The sequence below is a fragment of the Corvus brachyrhynchos genome, unplaced genomic scaffold (genome assembly GCF_000691975.1).
Source record: "Corvus brachyrhynchos isolate BGI_N302 unplaced genomic scaffold, ASM69197v1 scaffold1, whole genome shotgun sequence".
Lineage (NCBI taxonomy): Eukaryota > Metazoa > Chordata > Aves > Passeriformes > Corvidae > Corvus > Corvus brachyrhynchos.
The window spans coordinates 9,786,681-9,802,052 of NW_008237222.1; the positions used below are offsets into that span (position 1 = coordinate 9,786,681).

Consider the following 15,372-nt stretch of genomic DNA (forward strand, 5'->3'; position numbering starts at 1 on the left):
AATCAAAAGAAAAGGAATTGGGTCATCAGCTGAGCTTCGATAAATGGAGAGACTTTAGGAAGATGGTTAAACAGTTTGTGAGGTGTGCGGTGATCTCCCCACTTACTTTGGGACTGTTGGCCTATGGAATGAAAGGGATGTAATAGTTCACTAGTCATGGGTGGACAGTCTCATTCTCAGCGTTGCAGTTGGTAAATACTGTAATTCAGCCTCTGGTTGCATCAGCTTACATTGATAGGCATAGTTATCTTTCGTTGTCGTATATAAAAAATCCTAAGATTTACAACTGTTCACTGCACTTTTATCTAGCTTAGGTTATGAAATAGAAAATACTTACTAAATCAGCACGGGACACCAAAATGTTAGCGAGTGGAAAGCACTCTAGAGGACAAGATTGTGATTTTTAAATCCTGTATTTGAAAAGATGAAGTGTGGTGTAATGCAAAGTACTAGGTCTAAAAAGTTGTGTGTCTATATTATAAAAGTCATCAAGTTGTGTGTGTCTGTATTATAACAGAAAAAGGTGAGGACAGACTTGCAAAGGTTGAAAAGACTTGGTAAAGCCCATTTAGCCTTCTGCTAAAATTGTCTGCCAAATAGGTTGGGGGTTTTTTTTTAATTACAGAAGAAACTTGTGGTTTTATTTGAAGGATTCAAAGTTATTCTTGACTTACGGAAGTGATTTCAAAATGTGTTCAGTTTTATAGTGAAAATTAATAAAACTTTTTTTTCTTTTACTGTAGCTGGCGTACTGTGTAGTTCAGTTTTTAGAAAAGGACAGCACACTTACAGAGCCAGTAAGTTTATCTTGCTAATATTACATATTTTGAACTATTAATATTAATATACCTTACACCTGTCTGAATGTTTAAGGAGGTTTGGGGAACAAAGTATTTATATGTAATCATTTATATTAGAGTCAAATATTTAACCATTTTTATCTATCAAATACTGTTTTTTCCAACAGTCCTTTGGAATATCCAAAATGAATAAAAACAACATTAATAGCATAGGTCTTACAAAGAGACCAGATTTTATTTTGCTTATTTTGTTCTGGCTGAGCAGATAGGAGATGGTAGATCAGAAGCAGTTTAGTCAGAAATTAGCTTGCCTGAATTGTGCTCTGTTGAGAGATGGATGTTACGATGGAACACAAATTTCTGACACACAGCTACCTATTGGTGCAAGGCTTTTGAGTCAGATCCTGTTCATGTCTGCCAGCTTTGGACAAAATCAGACTTTGGTCTGGCTGCACATAATTGCATAGATGAATAATTTTAACCATCCTCTATAGTATCTAGTGGTTTGCCTCATTGCACCCAGTAGCAAGTAGGTGAGAACTAATCTGTTTAATCAGGAGATCAGTAAAACAATTGCTACTAACAAAAGCGCACATTATTAGATTGTGACCATTTCCATTGTAAAATGGGAAACTGGATTTCTTGAAACAAATGGAAGTATGCACCTGAGCAAGAGTTATCTTCTAGCTGGAGCTTGTAGTATTTATTAAGATAGCAAATGTCAAACATTCTATCATTTGTACTATATGGGATCTTGAATTCTTAGCTTTTTTCCAGACATCAGATAGGATGTTGCATATTTAAATCTGAACTAACATGCAACCAAGTTTGTTTCCTTTTTTTGATCCCTAATTAGTACATGATTACAACATTCTTTAAAAACTTAGCACACGCATTAGCAAAGTACTAAGTTCCTCTTCAAAAGATTCTGGTCCTTTCAAATTTAAATGTTTTGCTTCCCCTTATGGTTGTCACATGAGATTTTTTGATGTCTTATTTTTTAAAATCTGCGTCTATTAACCAAGGCTTCATTGAGGACATACTGTCTGCTTTCATGATTAATTAATACATACGTGAACAATGCACTTCTCAGAGTTGTCTTGCCAGTGATGATATTAAGTATTGCTTATAGCTTTTATAGTAAAAAATCATAGAATCGTAGAACGGTGTTTTGAGTGTTCATGGTTTGGTACGTAAGCAAGCTGGGTGACTGATTTATTAATCATGAAGAAAGTTAAGACTAAGATTAGTTGACTAATAAGATAGTCAAATCAAACTCAAAGTTTAAGATCAACATAGCTAGAGTAGTTGGTCACCTGTCAATTCAGGCATTTATAGTAAATATTTTGTTAAAATATATTGATAGAACTTAATTGCTTGAGTTTTGGAGTACGTCCCCAAGAAGGTAGAGATTTAAAGCTGCTGTCACTTAAGTGGCAAGTAATGTTCCTGATAATGTAGTAGCGGATTTGCACTTCGATCACGTTAAGTTAGATGTTAAATTTTTTCTCTAGTATTTTGATTATTATTTTTGAACATGTCTTTTAGACATATAACTTTGTTTTCTGAAGAAATGGGTTTAGACCTATTAACAGTTATTTCTGTGACACTGAACTATGTTCACTGCTGTTAAATGGGACGAGAAATCACGAGTTTTTTGTTCTGCTTAAAATACCAGACTAATTAATGCATTATAATTCAGCTCAAGGTAAAGTGATATTACCATGAAATTATTTTATCTTGGTCTCTACAGGTGGTAATGGCACTGCTGAAATACTGGCCAAAGACTCACAGTCCAAAAGAAGTCATGTTTTTAAATGAACTAGAAGAAATTTTAGATGTTATTGAACCATCTGAATTTGTAAAAGTTATGGAGCCTCTCTTCAGACAGCTAGCCAAATGTGTGTCCAGTCCACACTTTCAGGTCTGTATTTACTGCATGTACAATGATATCAGAATTTTTGTAAAGCAGACTTGTAATGTGGTATTATTCATCATAATGAATTTTATTTGTTGCAAAGAATTCTCCAATTCTGTGTCAAGTTTCAGGGATCCAAACACTAGTTTTACTGTTTCTTTTCAAGAGTGCAATATGTGCATTTGTGTTGGGTGATTCACTTCAGTGTTATGCTTAACATACAAAAGCTGAAAAACTCAGTGTTTTCAGAAGTACCTGAACCCTTTCAGTACAGTGTTTGCATTTCATTGCTTGTAATAGAGTTCTACAAATACTCATTCTTTTGGAAAGTATTTCTTTGCTTACCTTTCAGAGTTTATGGGTTATAGATTGAATCATGTCCCTATCAAGGAAAAAAGCAGTTTTTCCATCTCTCTTCCCATCAGGTCCATGACTCTCATTTGCACTACAAAATCCAAGTCTGAGTTGCAACATTTTTTACCTTATATTTGCCAAATGTTATGATTATTTGCTCTGTAAGAGATTGAAGAAGTGTTCCTTTTTTCATGTCGTCTTAGGTTGCAGAGCGAGCATTATACTACTGGAATAATGAATATATTATGAGTTTAATTAGTGATAATGCAGCAAAGATTTTACCCATCATGTTTCCATCCTTGTACCGGAATTCAAAGACGCATTGGAATAAGTAAGAAACACTTGTACAAATTTCTGCTACTTCACTTATGTGTAGTTCTAGGCTTAAGAGTTCAGATCTGTGAGTTGCTAGTTTAACAGTGTGTTGAGCTGTTTATTCTATGACATTGAAGTTGCCGGATAAAGAGACCATTGTTGTCAATTGCTAGGAAGTATTAAGAATTGAGGAAGATAGCTTTTCCTTTTTTCATTAAACAAGAAAGAGCGTTTTTAGTGCATCTAATCCATGACATTCTTCTATAAATATGAAACGAATTTGTCATTCGTCTGTAGTTCAGATACTTCTAAAGACTAACTTTGATTTCTGATCACTAACCTCTTTGCTAATTTGCCTTTCTTCTGCATTCTAGTGAAATATCTTGTAAATCTGATCATTTTTTCCTTTCATTTTGTTTTCTTTTTTTTAATCTTTTTTCTTTTTTCTCCATTGATTATTTTCACTTTTTTCCCCCACAATAGCGTAGTACTTACGCATGAAAACAGTCCTGGTCAGCTCCCTTCTGCAGCTGTTCCATTGTAAAGTACTTCTTTGTTTGAGCTATTGTGCAACTTCTGGGGTAGTGACAGTATCCCAGTCTGGCTCTAACTGTGAATTGAGGACTGCTGGTAGGCTGGCCAAGAATGAGTAATCAGTCTGCAATTAAACACTGGGAAAGAAATGGAAAATAAAGTGATGTTAAAGTGGTTGCTTACTGTCGCTGGGTGCAAGCAGTAACAAATGATGTACTCATTAATAAAATTCCAATTCAGTGATGCAATTATACATAGTAAATGTGGGTTGCTGTTGGTTGTTTTTTTCTGACTTTTCAAGGTCATGCATTCATTTTGTTCTGAGCAAAAGTCATGCTACCCACTACAGCTGCACTCTTACTTGTAACTCCATGTATTATACAAAGTAATCATTTAACCGATTGCTTTTTGAGCAGTGGTACATTGTAGTCTGGAACTGTAAATTAATCCATAAAAATGCTTCATAAAGCAGATTCGTTTTGTGTAATTTTTGTGATGTTTTCAGCTTTACTTTTCTAACACATTTCTAAAGAGTCCTGGCCTAATTATGTTGAAGTAAGTGCTGTTGCTGTGTGGCAGTTTTCAAAATGAATGGTGTCTTTTCTACACTCCTTTTAATCACTAACCCATTTTTTCTTGAATTTATCAGTTGCCAGTAAGTTACTTACATCAAGATCTTTAATGTCATCTTGCTTTTTCTCTAATAACCCTAATGGGATTACTGTCAGCTACTGAATTTCACAACTATCCCTGTATTGATACATGTAGTATTAGGAGTGAAGTTCAAACATCAGAAGTGCGAGTGATGAGTAGTACTACAGAGTAAGAAAACTGCATTCGAAGTTGGTCATTTTAGTACTTGTATTAGGCCTCTTGTGGGTAAATTGAAACTTCCACTAATTAATTTTGTTTCCACTTATTCTGAAATTATGTAATTTTCCAGTTATGTAGGCTATTGGCTACTGTTGACCAGAAAAAGTAGATTTCAAAGTTTAAAGTACTCTTGAGTTTCAACCAGAAGTTTTACTTATAGGACAATACATGGCTTGATATACAATGCTCTGAAACTCTTCATGGAGATGAACCAAAAACTGTTCGATGACTGCACACAGCAATTTAAAGCAGAAAAACTGAAGTAAGTTTTCATGTCAGTGTGTCTGTCTGTTCTCGAGTAATTTGTTAAGAGTGCTTTAGCTCTGAAAAAACACTGTGTCATTAGTGGGAAGTTGCCCATTTGATTCCAGTACAGCAGTTTCAAAGTTGACTTGCTGAAACTTCTTATATGTGAACTGTAAATCTTCTTAACGATAAGGTGTCTCATGTAGGCTTAGACCTAATACTTCTGGGGTCACCATCTTCCTAAAAATTAAGTTTTTCAGGACACTGCTAATCGTGGAGCCAGTGTAGAGGATCTGTTTAACAGTTCAGTTCACATCCTGTATTTATTTTTGCATACTTTATTTACCCAGTGTTACTTCCTTTCATGTTGTCACTCAGTTTGTCCCAAAATACTTTCCCAGTATTTTTCAGCATTGCATTGTGTGTGAGCATATCTTCATATTTTTATAAAAGTTACCTGAAATCAAGTCGTTACTCTGTTGTATAGTACAGGTCTGTAGTACAGGCTTTATTTGACAGAAGAATCCTGCTAAAATGAGATAGAGAAGTCAGAAGTATTAATGGTTTGGGTCTCATTTTAGGGGCTGGAAGCAGTTAGAAAGTGGGTACTGAAAATACCTGGATTTTACTTTTATTTTAAATTTCAAAGTAAACAGGGATTCTTCAAATAGTGGTTCAGATTATACACGTATTTTAAACTGATATACTGGAAGTAGTACAGATTCTCAACGTAGATTGATTTGTCCAAGTTTTGAAGTGCCTTACTACAATTCAAGTAGAAATGAGCTTGTACTGTAACAAATTCTTAAGGTGTGTGTGTTTATAGATGACAAAATATGAGCATTGGCTCTTCAAAAAAAGACTGTAATTCTCTTTTCCCTGATTGCAAGTAAGTGGAATCCCTTTTAAATGAGAAATCAAATCTTTTCTTCTCTGATTTTTAGAAGTTTTTATGATGGTGTTCTGAGTGTGAATTAAAGCAGGCAGAGTGCTGAGCAATGTCGTAGCAACACAAAACCAAAACAAAAAATCTCCCACCACGTAAGAACTGAAAAGGAGAATGGTTAAGGAGGTCCTACCTTCCATCTTGAATTAACTTAACTGAGAGCTGGAGGCAAATTGTGTATGTGCTTGGATATAGCTGCTCTTCCATTTTTTTTCTTGACATTTGAATCATCTGCTCTGTGCATTGAAGCCTGAGAGCGTTTTTAGCACTCCTAGTTCAGGGTTCTTTTAATTTCTACCAGCCTTCAAAGACAGGTGATCATTCTAGTCTCTGCAAGAAGATGTTTGTAAGAAGGGAAAACAAACCCTAGATTTTACAATTTCAGATTGCATTAGGCATAAGAAAACAAACCTTTTCTACTCTATGAAAATTTTTTTTAAAAAGCATTTATGTCATTCCTCTGGACTTGCTACTCTGTAGAATGAGCATGGTTTTTATTGGGTACTTCTCTGTTAGAGTTCAATTCAAAATGTCTCTGTGCCTTTTCCTTTAAGCTATTACCTGAAGCCATTGGGCTGACAGTAAAAATCTCTGCCCTTTCCATGGTCAGTTATTAATTTCTTATTTATCAATATAGAATTCTAATATTATAAATAAAACACAAACATGCTTTCAGCCTAGATCAAAACTTTCCTGTTTTAATTTTAACTTTTAACAATGTGCATGTACTAAAGATAAACTGATACCAGCCAGTTTGTTGCTTTCATGAGAAAATCTTGAGTTTTTTCCCTTTTATTGTTGATTTGAGATCATGGGGTATTGATATGATGCAAATAAACCTGTCAACAGTGGTATTTTGGGCAGTAGACTCAAACAGGTATAGCTAAATAACTTATTCTGTTGAATTCTTTTACTTCTGTATAATTTTTGGTTTTTTTCAGAGAGAAGCTAAAATTGAAGGAACGGGAAGAAGCATGGGTTAAAATAGAAAATCTAGCCAAATCAAATCCCCAGGTATTTAGAAAAGATTAACAATGATCATGTTTAAATACTCCAGTTTTGTTAACTATCAGTGGGGACAGCAGGTCTGACTGATCATGGAAATAAAGGAATTTCACTAATTGTATTATGAAAGATACAAAATAAAAGTACTTTTCAAATTTGTAACCTTTCTCTTGTGCAAGTAATTATTTTTTTAAAAAAAGGTTTCTGAAAAGCATGATATGAAGTACTTTTTCATTTTCTTATAATAGGACTTACACCATATTGTGTTTTGAAAAGTTAGTGTGCAAAATTACGGAAAAATATAGAGAGGCCATAATTGTTTTCTCTTGAAAAGCTGTTTTGCAAACAATATATTACAAAAGAGATCTTTCTGCTAACTGTGAGTTATGACTGGTCAGTTTTCCTTTGTGTCAAATGGATTAAAGTAACACTGTATGTTCCTGTCTGCTGCATTTGTTCTCCTGCCTGCACTGGGCCAGTCTGCTGGTGAACCTACTCCTCAGGTCTTTCCTAAAGGAAAACATCCTGTCCGGCATTACTTGATGTAACTCAAAGTATGATAAAGAAACAAAGGTCCTTTAGACTATTCATTGTATTTTAAAATTATGGGAGAACGGAATGGTTTGGCTTGGGTTCCCCACCCCCTTCATTTGTTTGGAGAATGCTGTCGGTTTTTCTTTATCTCAATCATACAGTTTGCTGCTATGAAGAAAAAAACCTCCAAACATTTAAATTACTTTGCAGCTAGAATTTTATTATACTCTAGTAAGAAACCTTATCTACTGTGTATTTCCAACACCATCTAGCTGAGTTTAAAATGGTGGAAGAGGGAGAAATGGTACTCTATAAACAGAAGTGGGACACTTTCTGATCTCAGTGCTATTTTAAAATAGAAAGTATGAGGTAATCTCTTCTTCTAAGAAGACAAAATCCGTAAATGTTTTTTTCATCTTGGGTCATTTGTCAGGGAACAATTACTAAACTGCTTAAATAAAATCTATTAAAATTAATAAAATTTCAGTTGACAACAGATCAATTAAATTAATCAAAAAGGGCTATTCATATGAAAGCAGTAATTGACTTTGAGTGGCAAAACATTTCTCTAGTGACGTAAGTCATACAAAAGCCTTGCTTGAAGAGTTATTGATATACATGGTCATTAGCTATTACAAATGATGAGCTATTGCATGTTTGGCTAAGTAAGTGGATTGAGTTGTAGAAAAATTCAGAGTTCTACATTATCAATTTCCTTTTCTTTCCAAGCAACTTTTTGTAAGGACATTTTCTGATACCAGTTAACACTGCATGTATACCATACGTTCTGCATAGTCTGCTTGAAGAAAGCTAGTAAGTGGAAGCAAATTAAAATAAAAATTATTAATTTTAACACTGAGTGCTCCACTGAATTGACACAAGGATATAAATGCTTTCAGTGCTCTAGATAATGGATTTTTAGGGGTTTCTTTTTTCCTGGAATTTCTGTGAACTTTTTTGTTTGTCTAATGACTGATGGTTCTTGTCGTTCAGAGTTGTTCCTGATTCTGCAAGACACAAAAATACAATTTAAGATTTTCTATCATTGTAATTATATTTGTTAAGTCCTTGCTGTTAGGGTTTTTTTAAATTTTTCTCATCTGCATTAAATTGTTGGTACACTCAGATTTTAAAATACTTGTGAGGAAAAACTGATGAAAAAGTCTATGTCTGCACGTAAATAAGTTCTGAATTTAAAACTATGTACACCTCATCTGAATTAAAATAAGATCTGAAGTATTGAGATTACTGGACAACAAAGATTTTATTTTTTCTACAATTTCTAAAAGACTTCTATAAATTTTACTTTCTGAAGATAGGAAAGTTTAATATTTTGGTTTGAAATTATATTAAATGTATGTTAGGTATATTTGGTCTTTTAACAGTGTATTTTCTCTTCCAACACAAAATTGCACCAGCAAATAAAATGATCGTGTTTGGACAACATATTAATAAGGTTTCAGATAACTGATTGCCAAAGTAGACATTCAGTACTGACAAAATCTGAGTATTTTAAAATTGAGTCTCAGATAATCAAACCATCTTTTTTTTTATGCTGTCTATTTTTCAGCAGGATATTTCTGCCAAGTGAAAAGTATTGGAGTTCCATTCTAAAATTTATTACATAGTCCCTGGAAGCATAATATATTGAAGTTAATCTCAAATAACTAGTAGTTATATCATTCAAATGCTCAAATACACTCTTAGTATTTAGATATTACTGCTAAGAATGATTATTTTAACACTTTGCGTTTTATTAGTACCCGACATATAGTGACACGAGTTTGCTGAACAGTCCTGTTGCAATGGAAACAGATGGGCCTTTAATTGAAGATTTGCAGACGCTCAAAAAGACAGTGAAAGAAGAGGCTTGTCAGGTAAAGCCTTGTGAAGATAGCAAAGTACTCCAATTTATGAATTCATTTAAGTGACTATTAATCATAAACTTGGGTTATATTTTCAGCCCTGTAACCATTTATTCTTGAGTAATACACTTCATCAGAGCTGCTACTTTCAAGTGATAGTATAGCAGCCAGAAATAGTGTTGTTTCTAGTGCCTGTGAATCTGCTATATGGTCTCTTTTAAGGTTTCTTCTACAGAAACTTTAATTTTCACTTAGGAATAGCTTTTTGTGTCATTATGGGAACAATGATTCTGCTTTAAGGAGAGTGAAAACTATAGGTAAAATCTATGACATCATGTTCTAGTCTCGTTTCTGTGTAACAGTTTTTATCTTTCATAAGAAAAGCTTGTCAGTACTAGAATCTGACTGTATGTTATACATTTTTGTTTGTTATTCAGAGCCTTGTTTGTGGCTAAAGTTCTTGTGCTTTGAAAAAAATATGTAAAGTCTGTGTCTTGCACTCATGGGTCTTCTTCCTCAGTCCACCATCTGTCAGATTCCATTACCCCATGCAGGGCGAGGACACTCAAGGTCATTTCCATCCTTTTGTCTAGCTAATGCTCAGTAATATTCATGTCTTTTTAATTTAACATCAGTTAAGTGGAATTAGAATACCAATGTTGAAACTAGAGATTTCAACTTGGAGCTGCTTGAAAATGGAGAGAGCATTGCAGTATCACTAAGATTTCTGATAGGAATATGTACTGTATGGTACTATAAATCTGTCTGAATCCAGCAAAGTCTAAAACTGGAGAAATGGAGCCAGAAAAAAAAGTTGAGTTTGGAGATAAAGTCAGTTAATTTTAACCAGTAAGACATTTAATAAAAATAAGCATGTGGTCAACCTAACCTCCTAAATTACTGTCTTAAAATTCCAGTGTCATTATCCTGCAAGATTATATTTTATTTGTTATATGGCATTTTGGATGAAGGTTGGAATTAAAAGAAACGCTGGAATGCTAAGACACACTCAAGGATCTCTGTTTTTTAAACACTTGTGTAGGTTGTGGGTCCCTGTGCATTATATGTAAATCTTGGTGGCTGAATTACTTCCCTCTCCAGGGCAATGAACAAGAGTAGCATTCTCCTGAATGGGAATGATGGTTAGAGCTAGTCAGTGAGGAGCACTGGGCTTACTAAAGTTTCTAAACCTCTGCCTTTCTTCATACCATGGATAGCTTAGCCAGGCCCACAGGAGGGAGAATGGGGCCTCCTTTCACTTGCTTCAGAGCCTAGAACCAGTTCTAGTAGAGAAAGGTGCATACAAAATTATTTAAAAGAATTAGTACTGTTTAATTTTAAAGTTGTGTTGATCACAGTGTCCATCTTTGTGCTATTTCCTAACACTTAACTATTTTCTTAGGGTTTATGAGACCTTGGTTCACTTTCTATCCTGCCAGAGAGCATTAAAATTCCTACTTCCTAAGTCTGAGTCCTCCAACATCAGTTCTAGAAGAAAAGCGGCCAGAGTAGGATTCTATGCTAGTAGTTGGGACAATCAGTTAAGAACAAAATTCCCAGTCCCAGCTCCTGGAAGAGTTTGAGGGTTTGGGCCAGTATTATACAATATAAAATGCAGAAACAGTAATGTCAGCCTAGACTAAAACCAAGGACTCTCATCTAAGTCTTACCTTCTTTTCTACGAAGAATTCAGCTTCATGAGCTATAAAGTTTGGGCTATATACAGCTTCATTGGTAGTATTCCAGCTGGAAAACAAGTGCATCATATCCCTGTGAATGAGCTTGATTTGCTACCACCCACAATTGTAAGAAAGGGTGGGGATTTAAAGAAATGACACTAATGAAAAATAAACAAATTGTAAACTAAACAAAATTCTGAAACTTGGGTTGGAACTGCTTAAGCATTCCTTAGCCATCTCTCCAAGTGCATGCTGTCTTCCCTTTCCTTGCTCATCAAGCGTGCAAGAAATGAGATGACTAAAAGATTGTAAGCCAAGTTTTCAAGGAGAAAGATCCTGGCCTAGCAGAGGTAATAGAATATTTTTAATCGGGAATTCTTTCATTAGAAAAACTAAGCCTGCAAGAGGATGGATAAGTTCAGATCACCAGGCAGGAGAAGAACTGATTTTGGATTAGAGTATTGTGGAAAGCAGGCTAGGTAGCATGCCTGCATCAGTCTTTGAGAGGACACTGCACAGACAGTTATACATCCCTTGCTAAGTACCATCAGCAGTTGATGTTAAAACAAGAGCTACTACTGTTATCCATTGGGGAAAAAAAAAGAAAAGGCAGTCAAAAGGACAGCTTTGTTTCTTAAATTAAACTTCAGAAATGAGAAACTACCTGAAGATCTATACAGTTTCAGTGAAAGTAAAGTTTATTCCAGAGGCTGGCAATATAGCAGAATGTGCCTACTGAAGAGGTGCTGGACTGACTGAGGAAAGTAGATCAGGAATTTTTTCCTGTACCAGACTTAAACGAGCATTTTTAGTGAATACTCTGCCACAATAAAGTTGGACTACTGTGACTTAATAACTTTGAACGTGCCAATAAATCAGTGGCTAGGTAAAAGCCAGGCAGTTTTTTTTATAAGGACTTTTAATACAAAAACCTGAATAAACAAGCAAATTAGGGTAGGTGATTCAGATATTGGAACTACATAAAAACACTGTTATAAATTTTAAAGATACTTTGATAGGAATATTGTCTGGTTTTGAGAAAGCATTGGTAAAAAGGTACTGATGTCATATTGTTAATAGCTTAGAATTTCATAGCTGTTTAATTTTCCTCTTACAGAAAAAAAATGGTTTTAATACTTGAAACTGCATAGCTGGTAGGGTAAAGAGGAGAAAGTATAAACTTTTTTCCATATATTTTTTTCTTTTTCTGTAAGAGGAGAAAGTATAAACTTTTTTCCATATATTTTTTTCTTTTTCTGTAAGTGAATGTACTGATGTACAAAAAGTACTCTTAAGTAATGTTCAGTAATTAGTATGTTTGGCTAACTTTGTTCCGTTTTTATTTCAGGCACAAAAAGATCAGAAAAAAGATCGTCCTCTTGTGCGACGCAAGTCAGAACTGCCTCAGGATATCTATACCATGAAAGCCTTGGAATCACATTGCAGAGCTGATGAATTAATATCACATGATGGGCATTAAACTATTACAGTGAAATATTATTTTGGAGGAAAATTTTTTTTCTGGACTCAGTTCTACAGTAGAACTTAATTTTTTGTGCCATACCAATCAGTTACACACAAAGTCAAAGCTTTCTTCAACCCAGTTCTGTAGGCAATAACTTAATAGAGTATGCAGCTCAAGATTAGTAGTTCAAACAATGGTAAATTACCCAGTTCCATTTGCAGAATATTGGGTTGACTATCATGAAGTGGACACAATTTCCTGGAGGTGTTGTCATAGTACCAACTAGCTGATAACATGCAGTTTTTATAGTTGTATTTGAGAAAAGCATTCTGTAAAATCTTTCCGTCTAAGTAAGTGAATGACCAATAGTTGGTACTAATGATAAATGTGTGTTTTCAAAAGTGAAATTATTTCAAATATAAGTATTAAACTTTTTCTAGGATTTCTCAGCTTTACAGTTGTTTCCACATTATTGCTGTCTTGTAATATACCAGCAGTTTTGAAAATACAGTTATTCTTTCTTATTATAAAACATGGCTTACAAACTGGTAACATTCATGACAATCCTCAGTCATCATTCCTTTCTAAGAATTCTGTAAATTCATTTCTCTTTTATCTAGGGTAAAGATATATATATCTCTCTCTATATATATATACCACATCCTAATACTTTATGTAGATTTAAAGCCATATCTTCCAGTCTTTAGTGTATAATATGGCACCAGTATTCCAGATACAAACTGGTAGAAAAATTTTTCCTAAAATGAAAATTTGTTTACTATGACTGGGAACAGACTGAATATAAAATTTCATTTTAAGTTTTTTCAAGTCAATAAAATAACTCTTTCACTGTTTTCTCCCTTATCTGAGCTTTTAATACTCAGCATTTTTCTTGGGCTCTACGAGTTCAATATTCTGTGGCAGATATTATGTGTGATTTCAGTTGCATCAGTCTTTATCTGAAAGATGAACAAAACCTTTCAGGTAACACAACATCATAAGCTTATTAAAATAAAAAAAAAATTAAAAAAAAAAAAAAGGAACAGACTCCTGAATTCCATTCTGGCTTCTTTTTAAATTAATCTAAGAGCTGAGGAGATAGTGACCATAATTTTACCGTGAAAATATTTTTGTTGTTGTTGTAAAGAGCACATGTGCTGCAAATACACCTCACAAGTGAACTGAAAATGCATCTGAGTTGCTGATGATCTTCAAATGCTGCTATATATTCCACAAGATTACTTGCATGTAATGAGCTTTTTGTTGTAGATGGAAAAGCACGGGAGGAAAATCTCTTTAAAAATATAGTGCTTTGTCTTCAATATTTGATTTCTCTCAGGGTGGCCAGTATTTTAACTTACTTATCCTGCTTACAAGCTGTTTGAAATGTGTTCTGCTATTCTAAATGGGTGATTAGTTTCTTTTGTCTCTGGCAGTAACATGATATAACTTAATGTTTAATGTCTTGATGCATAAAGAGATAAAAAACGTGGCTTCTTTAAAAATAGTTTTGTTTTATTTTTTAAGGAAGTATAACATCTCCTGCATCCATAAAAAAAATATTGCTCAAAGCAGACATTCATAGTAACCTTGTGCAGATGTAGTGCCTGCTGTTTGTTGGTTGCATTTAACATTCAATTTCCAATATTTGTTACATTGTCTATTGGAAGAAAATTGTGAGTGGTAAATATTGGCTTACAACAACTAAATTTAAAGACCAACCCAACCTTTAAGTGGAATGTCCACTGTGTCTGAAAACATTTCCTGTAAAACTTGAAAAAGAAAATGCTTTACCATTAGGATAAACTATATGAAAACAGTTTAAAGATGCCTTCTACTTTTGAGGGAAAAAGGGTGCTTTTTTAATTGTGTAAAGCAACATCTATGTATTTTGATATACCATTGTTTGAACTTCCATCTTTAGCTGGTAGATTATCAGTTAACTTTGATTTTGGGTGTTCAGTATGTCTGTGCAAGAGATTGCTGAAAGGAATTATGTTACCCAAGGGGAGGAAAAAACCCAACTGTATATCAATGTTTGATTGATTGTGTGATACTCAATGTGTAAGAACATCTTTCACTGTCTAGATTTTGGTTTTATTCTTTATTGAAGATAAACACTCACCAAAAAGGGAAGTATTGTGGTAATTTAGAGGCTTCAAGTTCCCTATAAAGGCATATTTGAAGTTTTGGGCCACTGAACATTTGCTTAGGCAATATTCCAAAATCTTATCACCACTAATGGTTTAGCATGTTTATTATCAATATTTATATATTTCGTATAATCTTGTACTAAACAATTCTAAAACTAATACGTCCAAAATAAAAAGAAAATTTAAAGTAGAATTTTGGTGATTGTTGTTCTTCATAAAGTTCTGTCTGATACCTTCCCCCATTTTCCAAAATTACACCTGTACATCAGGAATGTCAAAAGTAATATTACAAGTGTCTTTTTAGTGTGGCTTTAGTATGGCTTCATTTTAATATTGTACATACATTGTACCTTGTTTTATGGTAATAAGTAATAAAAATGTAGACTTCATATTTTGTACAGAATCGTCCTATGTACAGAATAAAAAGTTCCTAGAAACAGCAAAAATAGGTAAGTGGCACAATTATTTTTCATTAGACAATATCTGTAGCATTATACATTAGTGGAATGTTAAGTTCAAATGTACCTACATATTTTTTAACATTTTGTAATTCAATTTTTTGTTCTGGCATTGTTTCTGAAGAACTTCATACACCTGCCATTTAATATGCTTTTATCTAATTTTAAAACTTTAAAAAAAAAAAAAAGGTGTATTATATGGACAAATAAAGAACATGTGAATTTTA

The 15,372-nt window shown here is 33.8% G+C and overlaps 1 protein-coding gene across 2 annotated transcripts in view; it reads left to right on the forward strand.

Moving 5' to 3' along the window:
* The window catches only part of PPP2R5C (protein phosphatase 2 regulatory subunit B'gamma), a 77,691-nt gene extending 62,319 nt beyond the window's left edge, over positions 1-15,372 (forward strand). The window contains exons 9-15 of one of the 2 annotated variants that reach the window (XM_008629761.2): positions 744-797; positions 2,554-2,724; positions 3,276-3,403; positions 4,955-5,056; positions 6,928-7,000; positions 9,286-9,402; positions 12,418-12,983. In XM_008629761.2, the coding sequence (XP_008627983.1) occupies positions 744-797; positions 2,554-2,724; positions 3,276-3,403; positions 4,955-5,056; positions 6,928-7,000; positions 9,286-9,402; positions 12,418-12,549 (777 nt within the window). In that variant the 3' untranslated portion in view covers positions 12,550-12,983. Of the gene's footprint in view, positions 1-743; positions 798-2,553; positions 2,725-3,275; positions 3,404-4,954; positions 5,057-6,927; positions 7,001-9,285; positions 9,403-12,417 lie in introns of both variants that reach the window. The other variant, XM_008629759.2, reaches the window with a different exon arrangement.